This window comes from Hemibagrus wyckioides, linkage group LG11 (assembly GCF_019097595.1).
Source record: "Hemibagrus wyckioides isolate EC202008001 linkage group LG11, SWU_Hwy_1.0, whole genome shotgun sequence".
Taxonomy (NCBI): domain Eukaryota; kingdom Metazoa; phylum Chordata; class Actinopteri; order Siluriformes; family Bagridae; genus Hemibagrus; species Hemibagrus wyckioides.
This window is the reverse complement of record NC_080720.1, coordinates 4,725,852-4,742,702: the sequence shown is the minus strand read 5'-3', so window position 1 is coordinate 4,742,702 and position 16,851 is coordinate 4,725,852. Positions and strand designations below refer to the sequence as shown.

At 43.2% G+C, this 16,851-nt stretch overlaps 1 protein-coding gene across 2 annotated transcripts in view; it reads right to left on the bottom strand.

Moving 5' to 3' along the window:
• Window positions 1-722: 722 nt before the first annotated feature.
• Window positions 723-16,851, bottom strand: part of nbeal1 (neurobeachin-like 1) — a 70,417-nt gene continuing 54,288 nt past the window's right edge. For both annotated transcript variants that reach the window (XM_058402013.1, XM_058402014.1), the window contains 25 exons: window positions 16,356-16,715; window positions 16,073-16,222; window positions 15,623-15,780; window positions 15,308-15,432; window positions 15,077-15,200; window positions 12,849-12,997; window positions 12,523-12,656; window positions 12,299-12,400; window positions 11,231-11,326; window positions 10,363-10,487; window positions 9,271-9,411; window positions 8,632-8,762; window positions 8,303-8,412; window positions 8,056-8,173; window positions 6,852-6,949; window positions 6,107-6,223; window positions 5,811-5,900; window positions 5,368-5,477; window positions 5,093-5,265; window positions 4,804-4,898; window positions 4,396-4,512; window positions 4,074-4,235; window positions 3,784-3,932; window positions 3,483-3,618; window positions 723-3,104 (listed from right to left, as the gene is read on the bottom strand). In XM_058402013.1, coding sequence (XP_058257996.1) covers window positions 3,003-3,104; window positions 3,483-3,618; window positions 3,784-3,932; window positions 4,074-4,235; window positions 4,396-4,512; window positions 4,804-4,898; window positions 5,093-5,265; window positions 5,368-5,477; window positions 5,811-5,900; window positions 6,107-6,223; window positions 6,852-6,949; window positions 8,056-8,173; window positions 8,303-8,412; window positions 8,632-8,762; window positions 9,271-9,411; window positions 10,363-10,487; window positions 11,231-11,326; window positions 12,299-12,400; window positions 12,523-12,656; window positions 12,849-12,997; window positions 15,077-15,200; window positions 15,308-15,432; window positions 15,623-15,780; window positions 16,073-16,222; window positions 16,356-16,715 — 3,372 coding nt within the window. In that variant the 3' untranslated portion in view covers window positions 723-3,002. The remainder of the gene's footprint in view (window positions 3,105-3,482; window positions 3,619-3,783; window positions 3,933-4,073; window positions 4,236-4,395; window positions 4,513-4,803; window positions 4,899-5,092; window positions 5,266-5,367; window positions 5,478-5,810; window positions 5,901-6,106; window positions 6,224-6,851; window positions 6,950-8,055; window positions 8,174-8,302; window positions 8,413-8,631; window positions 8,763-9,270; window positions 9,412-10,362; window positions 10,488-11,230; window positions 11,327-12,298; window positions 12,401-12,522; window positions 12,657-12,848; window positions 12,998-15,076; window positions 15,201-15,307; window positions 15,433-15,622; window positions 15,781-16,072; window positions 16,223-16,355; window positions 16,716-16,851) is intronic.

The window sequence follows — 16,851 nt, the reverse complement described above, 5'->3', positions numbered from 1 at the left end:
AATATTTAACATTGCATTTTCACTTCAGTTTCCACGTTCTCTCTAGAACAAACTTTATCCTCGAAATGAAACAAATATAGATTGTATTTTGGTTTCAGACTCCAGTGAACACATTTTTTACGCCATTTTTAAAACTAGATTAAAGAGGAATTAAAAAAATGAAAATCAGACTCCTCGTGGAACGGTCATTCACTGCGTCCAGTTTGTATAATGCACAAATGTAGAAATTTTGTAGAACATGATTATGTTCTGTTGAGAAAATGCTGAGTTTGTTAACGTGAATGTGAATTTATTATTCATTTATTTATTACTAATATTTTAGACCTGAATATTAACTATTTTGAAATATTTCTTTTTGTTTCATTTCTGGAATTTTTATTATTTTTATTATTATTATTACTTTCAAACATATATTATTTATTTTATTTTTTTCTTTATTTTATTTTTTTCTTTAAATTTTTTTCTGGTTTTAACTCCACATTTTACTCCACTGAAAGTCAAATAACAATGCAATTTTAATTAATAATAATCACTTGATTTTGGACATGATTTACTGTTTTTGGGAATTTCTGCATGACCTATTTAATAAAGAAAAACAAAAGGTCATGCAGTGAATCTCAGCAGCTGAATGAAATGTAAAGTGCTAATGCAAGTGAGAGAGACCTTCATTTCTTTAAGTGATCGTTCCATTTTTGACTCAGAATCTGATCCGATTTCTTCTAAAAAAAAAGTTTCCTAAACATGTTTGTAATAATTATAAACATTTCCCAGGATTGCACACGACTCCTTTTAATGCTTTAACTTTAAGACCTGCTCAAAAACGGATTAAAATAGTGTCTGTGACGCGTTAAAAAAACACACACGGCTATTAGAATTTCTACAAAAATAGGTTGCTTGTTAGTTTATAAATCTAGACTGCGGTCTCGGTGAGGGGCGGAGCCAGCGTTAGAGAAACACTGACCGTGTGTGTGACATCATCTACAGAAAAGTGTGAGGTGAGATCGCTCTCCATGAGATAGAAAACATATAGAAATATATGTTTAGTGTGTCAATATGTATAGAAATGTATAGATAAAAAAATATCTGTATGTGTGTATTAATTAGACTTTAGAAATTTGTTCTCATTAAATAAGTAAAGAGGCTTAGGTCGTGCAGTAACTGGAAACTAATCAACAGTGTGTTCCTGAAGCCTGAAGTGTTTGTTTTTCACAGTGCCGTACTTTTTATCCGTCTATAGTTACACTACAGTTCATGCCGTGTAACACTCTTACAACAGAACAGGATTAAAAATCTCTTCTCCTCCCTCATCACTTGCTAGCAGGTCACGCTATCAGGTCTTCTGACACTGGAGACTCCTACCGTAGATCTTCTTAGAGAACGCTTGACCCCGTCAACGACTATACGCCTTCCTTTCTTACGTACTTGAATCCGCTTTCTATCAGTTAAGTTGTCTTACTGCACATATACTGCATATACATTAATACATATCCCATCCTTGGGGGTTAGGGTCAGAACACAGGGTCAGGGTCACTCTGGAGCAGGGTGGGTTAGGGGCCTTGGCTCAAGGGCCCAATGGTGACAGCTTGGCAGTGCTAGGGCTTCTGGTCGACGATCCAGAGCCTTAACCGCTTGAGCTACCGCCGCGCATTATGTGGAAAGTCTTTGCATGGCTTGTTACTATAGAAACGGTAGCGACCAATCAGATTAAAGAATTCAACAGCAGTGGTATTAATTTCCAGTTGACTGGGTGAATGTTGTCCGGAATAAGCCTTAATTATCGTCACACATACATTAAAGCACACTGGAATTCTTTTTCTTCACATAGCCCAGGCTGAGGAAGTTGGGGTCAGACCACATGGGGCAGTTCTGATACAACACCACTGGAGCAGAAAGGGTTAAACTGCTCAGTGGTGCTGGGGCTTGAACCCTGATCCTCTGATCAACAACCCAGAACCATAACCTCTTGAACTAGCACTGCATGTGAAGTAAAATTTTTCTCTCTCACACACACACGAAAACCCGAGCATGAGGACATGAGTATCATGGACGAAGAAGACGACGACGAAGAAGAAGAAGAAGAAGAAGAAGAAGAAATAAGGAAATCGGTGTGTCTTTACGTCTCGAATAATAATTTAGCTCAATCCTTACCTAAATTAAGGAGGAAATTTCTACCAAGAAACAATATCACACACACACACACACACACACGCGTTAAAAGAAGTTCAGTAACTGAGTGGTGTGGAAGTACGCTGTCCTGCATAGTAAACAGACGCAGAGTGCATGGCTTCACACTGGAATAAAGACACCAACGACAGCGACGGCGTCTCCATCTCTTCCCCCGGAGCGTACAGCGTGTACGTGGCAGTTCTCATGCTGTATCACGGGAAGACTCGGACGATTGGTCGGTCGCCGTGTTACAGAGTGGAATGTACCATTATCAGTCTTTTGTAGGGGAGGGGAGGGGGGGGGTCGGGAGGGGGGTTGTATTGCTTCGCTGCTTAGAGTCATGACTACTGAAGCCCTTCATCACTGAAGTGTAGAGTTAAAAAGTCACTGATTCACCTTCATTCAAATAAATAATCCAGAATTCAAGTAACAAATCAAACACATTCAGACAGTCTCTCTCACACACACACACACACACACAGTGAACAGCCTTCCTATGTGTGCATATGATGTGTATGTGTGTGAGTGTGTGTTAAAAAAATAAAAGGCAAAGAGATACAAGGCCACTGAAAACAAATGGAATATTTACCACACACACACACACACCCACCCACACACACCCACACACACCCACACCCACACACCAGTGTCGCAATGAGTGTGTGTTTGTGTGTGTTGATATGATTAAGGGTAGTAATCGAATCCGACACACCCAGCTGGACATCAGCGCCCGCGCCGGTCCAACACACACGTCTGAAAGCACGACACACACCGTGGACACTACACTTCCTTCCTTGCTCCATCCTGATTGGTGAATGGCTGGGTAGTGGGCGGAGTCAGATCTGCTCCTGGGTGGGATATTCAGTCTCTCCAGAGGAAATCTGAGTCATGCGTTTGCTGGAGCCCCAGAGCTTCCGTGTGATCTGACCTGAACGTGTCTGAGAGAGAGAGAGATAGAGGGGGGGAAGGAGAGAGATAGAGAGAGAGAGAGAGAGAGGAGGAAAAGAGGGAATAGGACAGAAAGATGAAGCGATGAAAAGGAAAGGAAATAGAAAGAGGAGATGAAGAGGAAGAGAAAGAAAGAGAGAGGAAGAGTACAAGTATGGACAGGGAGAGGAAGAAAAAGAGAAGGAGGAGAAAGGAAAGGAATAGAAGCAATGAAGAGAAAGCATGAAAAAGGAACGAGAGGACGAAGTGAAGAGAAAGAAGATGATGTTAAAGGAAGGAATATGAGCTGAGTCAAGTGAATCACTTTATATGCGTGATTGTGAAAGTGTGTGTGTGTGTGATTGTGAGAGTGTGTGTGTGTGTGTTACCTCGGCTGGCTTGCCGACTCCGACCACGATCAGTTTTCCGTCCTGTAGCCCCACCAACACGTGAGACTGTTCCTTCGGCACAGACACACACCGGATCGGCACACGCATCGCCACGGGACACACACACAGCGCCAGGCTACCATGGCAACCACCAGAAACAAGATTCCAGTCAGAACACACAGTCTGAACAAACATACAGGAGAGAGGAGAGGAGAGGAGAGGAGAGGAGAGGAGAGGAGAGGAGAGGAGAGGAGAGGAGAGGAGAGGAGAGGAGAGGAGAGGAGAGGAGAGGAGGTTGTACCTGTACAGGTCTCTGATGGAGAGAAAGCCCTGCTCACTGCCGGTGATGATGACCTCTCCTGACACACACACATCGGTCACCTGCTCCTTCAGAGGCTCGCTGCACAGGTGTTTCCCGTTCACTGAGTACAGGTGCAGTGTGTTCTTATCCTGAACATCAACACAGTGTTAGAGACCAACATGACACACTAGCACCAGTCCCATGATGCACTGCATGAGACTCAAGCACAACAGCCACCTTGAGATGAAATTCACTCTGTAAGTGTGTGTGTGTGTGTGTGTGTGTGTTACCTTCAGTGTGGCCTTGCCCTCCACACAGGTGTGTACCACCACGTGACCCTCCCAGGACATGGCCAGGTGTGTGACACACACAGGCAGAGAGCTCTCACACGGGGGACGCAGTGAGTGCAGGTACTGTCCTCTCCTCACTGTGTGGATCATCACTGTGCCATCCTACACACACACACACACACCAGGTATCATGCATCAGCAACTAATATAATTAATAAGGATGGAACTGAGTGCACAAGTTTTCACCCCCTTTCGTACAACAGTGAGAAACAACCCACACATGATACACATGATACACAAGTAGGACCAGGGTGCGTCTTACCCGTGCTCCTGAGACAGCCATGTCCAACTCTGAGCTGATACACACACTCACAACCTCATCTGTGTGTCCATACAGCACCTGCACTGGTTTAGGGCTTAGACCCACTGGAGCCCCGCCCTACACACACACACACACACACACACGTACACAATGTGAGCTCTCACACACTTTCTTCTGTTTTGGATTCTAAAATTTTAAGATAAGTGATTTGGCAATATGCATTTATGCTCTAACACACACCAACACACACACACACAATAAAAGACAGCATTACACACATATACGAACACCATAAATGACAGCATTACACACACACACACACACACACTTTCTTCTGTTTTGGATTCTAAAATTTGAAGGTAAGTGATATGGCAATATGCATTTCTGCTCTAACACACACACACACACCTGCTGCAGCACCTGCCACACCATGCAGGTGGTGTCTCTGGAGCCGGTGATCAGGTGAAGCCCACAGTGATCCGTGGCCAAGCAGGTTATTATATCTGAAACACACACACACACACACACACACACACACACACACAAATTCATACAAATGTTGCTCAAATATCCTGCCTAAATAATGAGTCTTCGAGTGTTTTTATGATCCTGTGTATTACATCGTGTCTATTGAGTACAGCTAGATGTTCTGTGTGTGTGTGTGTGTGTGTATGTAATTCTCAGGTTCTCGTGTTACCCATGTGGCGGATGTGTTGCGCTATCGTCCTCCCCTTCAGCAGCGATGTGACTCGGAGACTGTTGTCCCAGTGGCCTCCACTGAACAGAAGCTTTCCATCATGAGACACAACAAACAGCTTAGTAGAGACGTCCACATCTGGAGAGAACGGCCCTGCTACGAACCTCTGGGTCCTACACATCAGGGGGAACGACAGGAAAGTTAGTGACATTTTATTTACTTTAGCTTTGTTGATTATTGTTCTATCATTTAATCATAATAAAAGTTATGCTCACTTCTGATTGGCCACAGTGGGGTCTTTGATGAAGGTGAAGTAGTTGGAGATGTTTCTGTCATAAGAGAGCCAGCCGTGAGTTCCTATCAGACAGCTGGAACTCACGGTAACCTGCAACACACACACACACACACACACACAGACTTCTGTGAATGTTGTCGCAGAACCACAGAATGAGCGGCAGTGTAGTATATCATACAAAAGTCCTGATATTATGACATCATCGGGGGCATGGCTAATGGCTATTGGCTGATGGCTATCGGCTGATTTCTATTGGCTAGTGGCTGATGGCTATTGGCTGATTTCTATTGGCTATTTGCTGATTTCTATTGTCTAGTGGCCGATTTCTGTTGTCTGTTGGCTAGGGGCTGATGGCTATTGGCTACTGGCTGATTTCTATTGGCTAGTGGCTATTGGCTAGTGGTGTTCATGTTTATGACTCACCAGCGTGTCTGGGCTGCCCTGAGAGATGAATGAGTGAGACTGGTTCTTTGGGACAACTGCTTTCACCAGGGCGGCGTTATCACTGATCCCCTACACACACACACACACACACACACACACACACAGTATTAGCATCATCTAATTATGTAACGCTAAATAAATGTTAAATATGGTATAAATACTATAAATATTTAAAAAGCTGATGCATATAAAATGACAGTAATATTTAAATGAGTAGAATATTTCAGTGCTCTGGTTTATATTTTAGAAATCTGCTAGAATTAAAGTTCAGTCACCTCCACGAAGAACGACTTGAGGTCAGAGAGATGCTCGAAGATGTTAAGTGGACACGTGTCCAGACGAGATTTCCTCTTCTCCAGTTCATCCAGAGAAAGACGGACTGGATGAGGCTCCTGCACACACACACACACACACACACACACACAGAGAGGAGAGCCTTAGAATTACAAGAATTACAACACCCACACACGGTTGCTTGTGTACAACACACACACAGACACACACACACACACGGAGGAGAACCTCAGAACCACACACACACACACACGGAGGAGAATCTCAGAACCACACACACACACACACACACACACGGAGGAGAATCTCAGAACCACACACACACACATGGAGGAGAACCTCAGAACCACACACACACACACACGGAGGAGAATCTCAGAACCACACACACACGGAGGAGAATCTCAGAACCACACACACACGGAGGAGAATCTCAGAACCACACACACACACACGGAGGAGAACCTCAGAACCACACACACACGGAGGAGAATCTCAGAACCACACACACACACACGGAGGAGAACCTCAGAACCACACACATACTCAAACTGAACACACAAACAAGCACTAACACAAAAACACACAGACAAGAACCTCAGAACTACAACACCCACAAGGCTGCTTGTGTATCTCACACACACAGACACACAAAAATAAACTTTAGCCCCAACACACACACACACACACACACACACTCTCTAGCTCAGCGTTGTGTAATTGTACCTTTAACAGTTGGCATGGTGTCTGTCCGAAGTTGCTGATCATTCCCTCTAAAGCTTTCCTCTCTTTCTCATCTGTGATAGCATCCAGATCTACAGCACCTACACACACACACACACACACACACTCCTCTCATTACACACACTGATTTATAGAGAGAGATGCTTTACACTTCTTCTAGGACTCATCAATAATCTCATATTTTGACTGACAAGCAGTATAGTGTAGTGATGAGTTGTATCAGTTACTAACTGGACTATTAATACCTGGACACTTTATGAGCCATTGAATGTGTTTTATTACAGTGTACTCATTACTGTCAAATAAATCTTCGTATTTAAGCACTTCATCGTCTTTTTATTATAAACACACTCTAAATCCAAGTTTGATTAAAATTGAGTCTTTATTTGGTGACTGTACCTTACTGTCAGAGATTTATCACACAGTTAATAAATATTATACAGTACAAGCTGATTTAATATTAACACACACACACACTATATTGCCAAAAGTTTTGGGACACCCCTCCAAATCATTGAATTCAGGTGTTGTTTTTCAGGGGTTGGACTCGGCCCCTTAGTTCCAGTGAAAGGAATTCTTAATGCTTCAGCTTCATACCAAGACATTTTGGACAATTTCATGCTCCCAACTTTGTGGGAACAGTTTGGGGATGACCCCTTCCTGTTCCAACATGACTGTACACCAGTGTACAAAGCAAGCTTCGTAAAGACATGGATGAGTGAGTTTGGTGTGGAGGAACTTGACTGGCCTGCACAGAGTCCTGACCTCAACCCCATAGAACACCTTTGTGAGCCAGACCAAAACTGGGACGTCTGCCTTTACCTGCACATGAATGTAATATGGAGTTGTCCCACCCTTTGCAGCTATAACAGCTTCAACTCTTCTGGGAAGACTTTCCACAAGGTTTAGGAATGTGTTTATGGGAAGTTTTTTTGGCCATTCCACTAGAAGCGCATTTGTGAGGTCGGACACTGATGTTGGACGAGAAGGTCTGGCTCGCAGTCTCCGCTCTAATTCATCTACTCCTCATTCTTGAGAATTTAACCAACTAAGTCTTTGAAGTGTAACAAAAAATTTCTAACAGAGTGTACAAAAACGTTTGGCTTTGCAATATTATTTATTCAAGTACATTAACGTACAAAATTAATGGCCCAGGAATTAAAACAATTACCAAAAAAAAAAATACCTTCATATGTGCAGTAGTAGAAGACGTTGAGGGCCTCGACTGCAGCTGGACCTCTCTGCTTATAGCCGAATATCAGATCAATCCACTCGTGGAGGTGGGCGGAGACGTACTCTGATTCCTACACACACACACAATCAATATGAGCATTCTTCTTACTCATGAAACACTTACATGTCTTCATCAAAGATGTGTATTTGGGTTAGTCAGTAAAGAAGAGTGCTGATGACATCATCAAACTGCGACTCACCAGGGCTTTGCGATGCTTGTAAATAAAGTCCTCGGCAGATTTGGCCCATTTCGGCAAAATGACATCGTTCACACGCTCTTTGGAGATCTGCAGACGACCCAGGTCAAAGCCTAGAGAGAGAAAGAGAGAGAGAGAGAGAGAGAGAGAAAAAGAGGGAGAGAGAGAGAGAGAGAGGGAAAGGAAGAGATAGAGAGGGCAAGAGAGAGACAAGACAAGAAGAGAGAGATATAGAGAGACAAGGGAAGAGAGGGAGGAGAGAGAGAGAGACAGAGGGTATGTATCATTACACTGCTACTATTTAGTTAGCTCCGCCCACAACTGTTCCTCACCATTCTGATTCTCTAGGAACTCGGGGAAGTAGAAGAACTCTGGGATGAGCTCTTTGACATCGTTGGGGTTATCCATGAGGGTCTGCCATGTGGCTGGAATGGAGTGAAACTGTCTGTCCGCACAGTCAAACCTACAGCAGAGAGAGAGAGAGAGAGAGAGAGAGAGAGAGAGAGAGACTGGGTTATCATCACAGACCTAGCTACAGAAAGAGAAATAGACTAAATAAACAGGAGAAAGTGACAGAGTGAAAGATGAGTGCAGAGGGAGAGAGAGAGAGAGAGAGAGAGAGAGAGACAGAGTGAGTGTGTGTGAGAGAGGGGGGGGCAGAGAGAGAGAGAGAGAGAGACAGAGAGAGAGAGAGAGAGAGAGAGAGAGAGACAGAGGGAGAGAGAGAGAGAGAGAGAGAGAGACAGAGAGACAGAGAGAGAGACAGAGGGAGAGAGAGAGAGAATGAGTGAGTGAGAGAGTGAGTGAGAGAGAAAGAGAGTGAGTAAGAGAGAGGAGAGAGAGAGAGAGTGAGTGAGAGAGAAAGAGAGTGGGAGAGACAGAGGGAGTGGGAGAGAGAGAGAGAGCGAGAGAGACAGAGGGAGTGGGAGAGAGAGAGAGAGACAGAGAGAGACAGAGGGAGAGGTGTTTACCTGCCGCTCTGCAGTTGGATGTGCAGGGAAGTGAAGGGCTCGACTCTGATGAGGTAGTGCATCACTCCTGCAGCGTTTGAATAATGAGTGCCATAGTGGAAGCGGTCTATAGTTCCTGTGGGGTCCTCAAAACTCTCATACCTACACACACACACACACACACTTTATCCCACAGCTTTATCTATAGTCCACAGTTTCAGCACTGTGTAACAAGACATTATTCAGTCTTCTCTTTGTAACGTCCGCCTTTTATATTTTATATATATATTATTTGTATATATAGATTATTTTATTTATATTCATTTACATTTATTTTTCTTGTTACCTGGAGAAGTCTCTGGCAAAAGAAATTCCTTCAGGATTAATACAATTTCATTTTTTCTCAGCTTATCTTAAAATAATCCAATAAGTTTGGGTTTGGTAGCAAAAAAAGTCCCCCAAAAACATTATATTGCCAAAATATAATGGGAATTTTTGACCATTCCTTTAGAAGTGCATTTGTGAGGTCAGGCACTGATGTTGGACGAGAAGGTCATCCAACTCATCCATGTCTTTATGGACCTTGCTTTGTACACTGGTGTGCAGTCATGTTGGAACAGGAAGGGGTCATCCCCAAACTGTTCCCACAAAGTTGGGAGCATGAAATTGTCCTAAATGTCTTGGTAAGCTAAAGCATTAAGAGTTCCTTTCACTGGAACTAAGGGGCCGAGTCCAACCCCTGAAAAACACCACCACACCATTATGTCCTCCTCCACCAAACCGCAGTCAGGCAAGTACCGCTCTCCTGGCAACCGCCAACCCAGACTCATCCATCGGAGTGCCAGACACAAATGTTTGTAGAAGCAGTCTGCATGGCTAGGTGCTTGATTTTATACACCCGTGGCCATGGAAGTGATTGGAACACTGATGGTGTCCCAAAACCTTTGCCAATACAGTGTATTTTATGTTTGATACCATAGTTTATCATAACATCATGTTTTATGTTTCATCATAACTGCTGCCAGATTAATTAGATATAATTAGCATGGTGATCTAAGGATAATAATTATCACAGTAGTATCACAAGAGAGAGAGAAAGAACGTGAAACCTACTTTTCCTTTACTGCTTTGGCGTTTTTCTCGTTTAGCACAGCAACGGGTTTGGAGAGGTCGCGGAACACTCGCGGGTCAGACAGGTCCAGCTCTTCTGATGTGTAGTCTGACAGAATCCATGGGAACTGAGAATACAACACACACACACACACACACACACACAATGGGGTTAATTAGACAAATTATTGACAAATGTCAATTTATAAACAAGTCGTATTTATGTTCTTCTTCTTCTTTCGGCTGTTCCCTCTTTGGGGTCGCCACAGCGGATTATTCAGTCCACATGTTTGGATTTGGCACAGGGTTTACGCAGGATTCCCTTCCTGACGCAACCCTCCCATTTAATCCAGGCTTGGGACCGGCACTGAGAGTTAACTCTTCAGTGGCTGGGTTAGCGCCCTGCCCGGGAATCGAACCTGGGCCGCGGGATCCTGACACTGGACCACCAGGATGTACAAGTTCTAATCATGTATACAATTATTATACAGACAGTTGCTGTGTCCCAATCCACCCAATAAAATTATATACTCTTTTTGTGTAGAAAACATGCATATTTTTGAGTGTGTCGGGTTCTGGAACATACCGACACGTCATGTAACGGTGTTGCCTAGTAACGAGAACCATCACTGTAAACAACCTCACTGCATTTCAACATTTCTTTATTCATCATTCCGCACATAATACATTCTAACACACCGGAAACAGGAGACCATTCCAGCACCTTCAGGATTCTCATTTCATCACACTATGACATGCTAATTCTAATCCTGGACACTATTGAGAAAACAAGCCTTTATGTTATATCTTATTGTTTTTTTTGATGGATGGATGAGTTTTGTGTGATGATGCGAGTGTGTGAGAGGCGTACCACTGGATACTGAGCCAGATCGTTGTAGGTTCGGCCTGCGATGGTGTTCAACTGCATCAGGTAGTCAAAGTTGGAGATTTCCCTGTTCACCCATTTCTGAAACACAGAAGCAGTGAGTGAGAGATTTATACAGCAGGTCAGAGTTAAGGTTGAAGTTTGATCTGTTAGTCATGTTGCTCTCGATGAAGTATCAGTGCTTCAGTCTGGTTCATGTCTTCTCCTCTGCTCAGTTTGTGTTTATATGGGAAGTGATGGAGTGAGCTATTAACAGCTGCTATACAGATGGAGAGATGCATGCGAGGATAGACAGACGGGTGAATAGACAGATGGGTGAATGGAATAATGGATTATGCTGGCTGGCAGGCTGGATGGATGTATGCATGGATGGAATAAATACTGACAGATGCAGGGACTGGTGGACGGACATATGGATGGATGGATTAATATACTGACTGATAAAGGGATTGCTAGATCGATGGATATATGAACTTAAATGTGAAATGAATAATGGATGGGAGGATGGATGGACAGAATAATATACCAACAGATGAAGAGATTGACGGATAGATAGATGGAAGGATGGACATATGAATAGAATAATATACTGAAGGGTAAAGAGATTGATAGATGGATAGATAGATGGAAGGAAGAAAGGAATAACAGACTAATGAATAAAGGGACTGTTGGATGAATAGATTAATAGACTAATAAAAGAAAAATGGATGGATAAATGAATGAATGGATGGATAGATGAAATAATATACTGATAGATAAAGGCTTAAAAGATAAAAAGATAAAGGCTTGAAAGATTGTTGGCTGGCTGGATGGATGGATATATGGATGGAATAATATACTGACTGATGAAGGTTTTGCTAGATGCATGGAAACATGGACTAATGAAAGAACAGATGGATGGATGGATGGATGGACATATGAATGAGATAATATACTGAAGGATGAAGGGATTGATGGATGGATGGAATAACAGTCATATACAACTACAAATATACCGGTCAAGTTCAGGTCAGTGAAGCAGTTGAATGTGCTGTGTAAGCCTTAAGCTCTGACCTGGGTGAGTCCAGAGGCCTTGAGGAGCTCTTGGGGTGAGCGAGTGCCGTGGAGAGAGAGAGAGCAGAGCAGCAGCATCCGATTGTAGACTTTATTACGCACCTGACAGAGGGGAAAAAAAAGTCAGAGAGGGAGAACAGAGGTTCTCAATGTTGAGAAGAAAAGATTCAAAAAGCCTCAGTCATTTGTGGAGCATTCAGGACAGAGCCGGAAGAGCATCTGACCTCCTTGTTGAAGTTGAGGAAGTAGTTGGTCTGGTCAATGAGGAAGATCTCGAGGGCTGAGCGACGGAGATTGTACCTGCGCAGGTGAATCTCTCTGATCTGAGACAGTGGCCATTTGAAATCCTGTCCCACACCTGCAACACACACACACACACATACACACACACACACACACACAGAGTGTTATATAAGGAGTCTCCAGTATCAGTGGTAAAGCCAGAGGTAAAGCTTTCAGATAGGGAAGAAATGCTTCTAATCAAATATTATCTGTTACTGTTATAAGTAGACAGAAATATTACCACACACACACACACACACACACTCACCCTCCTCTTTCTCCGTACTGCAGTCATAGAAGTAAATGTGCTGGTTGGTGATCTCCAAGCGACCGGGATAAACATCCACCACAGTGACCAGCTCACAGTCCTCCACCATCACCAGCTTCTCCTTCTGTCCCGCGTCTTCATCGTCCGCCCTGAGAACAGGACAGAGTGGTCAGTTTCTCACAACAGCATGTGTGCGTGTGTGTGTGTGTGTGTGTGTGTTATTTTGATTAACTGTACACTACAGGATGAAGGGATTGATGGATGGCTGTAATACATGATGAAGGGACTGATGGATGGCTGTAATGAAGGATGAAGGGATTGATGGATGGCTGTAATACATGATGAAGGGACTGATGGATGGCTGTAATGAAGGATGAAGGGATTGATGGATGGCTGTAATACATGATGAAGGGACTGATGGATGGCTGTAATGAAGGATGAAGGGATTGATGGATGGCTGTAATACAGGATGAAGGGACTGATGGATGGCTGTAATGAAGGATGAAGGGACTGATGGATGGCTGTAATGAAGGATGAAGGGACTGATGGATGGCTGTAATGAAGGATGAAGGGACTGATGGATGGCTGTAATGAAGGATGAAGGGATTGATGGATGGCTGTAATGAAGGATGAAGGGATTGATGGATGGCTGTAATGAAGGATGAAGGGACTGATGGATGGCTGTAATGAAGGATGAAGGGACTGATGGATGGCTGTAATGAAGGATGAAGGGATTGATGGATGGCTGTAATGAAGGATGAAGGGATTGATGGATGGCTGTAATGAAGGATGAAGGGATTGATGGATGGCTGTAATGAAGGATGAAGGGATTGATGGATGGCTGTAATGAAGGATGAAGGGATTGATGGATGGCTGTAATGAAGGATGAAGGGATTGATGGATGGCTGTAATGAAGGATGAAGGGATTGATGGATGGCTGTAATGAAGGATGAAGGGATTGATGGATGGCTGTAATGAAGGATGAAGGGATTGATGGATGGCTGTAATGAAGGATGAAGGGATTGATGGATGGCTGTAATGAAGGATGAAGGGATTGATGGATGGCTGTAATGAAGGATGAAGGGATTGATGGATGGCTGTAATACATGATGAAGGGATTGATGGATGGCTGTAATGAAGGATGAAGGGATTGATGGATGGCTGTAATACAGGATGAAGGGATTGATGGATGGCTGTAATGAAGGATGAAGGGATTGATGGATGGCTGTAATGAAGGATGAAGGGATTGATGGATGGCTGCAATAAAGGATGAACGGATTGATGGATTATAAACACCAGAGAGTGTGATTATAAATGATTATTAACACCAGAGAGTATGATTATAAATGATTATTAACACCAGAGAGTGTGATTATAAATGATTATAAACACCAGAGAGTGTGATTATAAATGATTATAAACACCAGAGAGTGTGATTATAAATGATTATAAACACCAGAGAGTGTGATTATAAATGATTATTAACACCAGAGAGTGTGATTATAAATGATTATAAACACCAGAGAGTGTGATTATAAATGATTATTAACACCAGAGAGTGTGATTATAAATGATTATTAACACCAGAGAGTGTGATTATAAATGATTATAAACACCAGAGTGTGATTATAAATGATTATTAACACCAGAGAGTGTGATTATAAATGATTATTAACACCAGAGAGTGTGATTATAAATGATTATTAACACCAGAGAGTGTGATTATAAATGATTATTAACACCAGAGAGTGTGATTATAAATGATTATTAACACCAGAGAGTGTGATTATAAATGATTATTAACACCAGAGAGTGTGATTATAAATGATTATAAACACCAGAGTGTGATTATAAATGATTATTAACACCAGAGAGTGTGATTATAAATGATTATTAACACCAGAGAGTGTGATTATAAATGATTATTAACACCAGAGAGTGTGATTATAAATGATTAACACCAGATTAGATTAAAGATTCTGATATATTTCTGTACTGTAAAGCTGCCTTGTTAAAAGCACTGCAGAAATGAAAGTGGACTGAAGCGATGGATGAAGCTGTGTATTGATAAATGGATCGATTGATCAGTGAAGAGATCAGTAGATGGGTGGAGATGGGATGGATTGATGGATAGATGAATGGATTGATGGATGATTGCTTGATAGGTAGAAGTAATTAGTGATGGATTGATGGATGAATGAGTGTGTGTATGTGTGTGTATGTCTTACTGTGTGTTCCCGCTTGGATCCTCCTCAGGCAGCTCTAGGATTTCGTCCTCGAGGTCACTGACCTTCACCTGCTTCACAGCCTCCAGCAACAAAGACTCAGTGTTCACCTGCTGATGCTGCACACCTGTAACACATACACACACACGTAAACCTATAATATAAGAAATATAGTAATAAAAAGCATGTTTATGTAGAGTGATGCGTGCTTGTGTGTGTGTGTTTGTGTATTACCCAGGTTGTCTCTAAGAGCACTAGCCTCTCTATGAGGGTCGAAGTTGTAGTTCCTCACCAGCTTCAGACGCATACGGGAGTAATTCTCTGCACTTGACAACTTCCAGTGCATCTCTTTCTGCTGCCTACACACACACACACACACACACACAGGTTAAAATGTACATATAATCATATTTCCAATGTTTCAATAACCTTTCTGTATTCAAAAAGTTTATTCATATCCAAGTTTACCCATAAGCCCCATCTGCACTTCTGTGCATCTGCCCCATCCGTGTAGCAGACATTTTCCATAAACAGTGGACAAAATCTGACCTGTTAGCCCAGGGTCCTCGGTCACCCAGGAGGGATCGTCGGGCCGCCTTCCACTGCCTGCTGATGGCACTGTTCTGTGTGTGCATCAGCTTCAGCATGCTGTTGTACCTCAGGTTCTCCTGACGAGCTCTCCGGCTGAACGGCTCCACAAACTGATCCTGTGTGTGTGTGTGTGTGTGTGTGTTAAATAAAATGGTTAGTTTATCTACTAATCTTGTCCACTTGGACTGGTCTAGTCATAATTTAATGTGTCAACACTTTACACATTTATCAATTCTACACAAATTTTAAACATTTTAATCTCACAGACACACACACAGACACACACACACAGACACACACACACAGACACACACACACAGACACACACACACAGACACACACACACAGTCTTAGGGTTACCCAAGATTGAACTACTGATCAAGAATATTCCTGTAACCCCTAGTGTACCTGAAATCGGATCTTGCTCTCGCCTTTTTCCCTCTCCCGGCGGTGCAGGTTCATCATGAAGGCCTCGTAACAGTCCTTAAAATACAGAGCCATGTTTTCATGCCCCTGACTGAAGGTCTCGATCTCATACTGCTTCATGTACGGGATGATCTGAGGAGAGGAACAGACGCAGTTACACTCCGACCACAAGACAAACAGGAAGACGCTTGAAGGATGAACTCGAGCACTTGGTCTTAAGGACTGATAAACCATGTGCTCATGTTAAAGCTGCACACAGACTCACATATTTATCCAGGTACACCCTCCATTCAGGTGAGCTGCAGTAGAGCTGGAAGTCCTCAAAGAAGGAGGGGCTTCCGTTGCAGTTTGGGAGCGAGGGGAGGTGCAGCTCCATGTACAGCAGCTTGTGCACTTTGGAGAGGAGTGTTCGGAGCAGAGGGACCAGGAACGCGTATGTCTCCTCTTCCCTTCTTCTCCCATCCACCCCTTCGTCCTTCCGTCTCCCGTCCGTCTCCTTCTGTTCGCCAAGCGAGCGCTGGAGGATGCACTCGACCCGGCCCAGCAGGAAACACGCCTCGTCCTGAGACTCCACCGTTTTCATCTGTAGGATCCCGTTCAGCTTCGCTGTTGCCATGGCGCACACCTTACACACAAATATTACCGTCTGTTTAGTCTCACACCATCACTCAGGCTTGAGATGTTACACTCTGGTCACTGCTACAGATTCTTAACGTTAAAGCAAAGCAAAAGTTTTATATCAAGATTTGAAACCCTACACA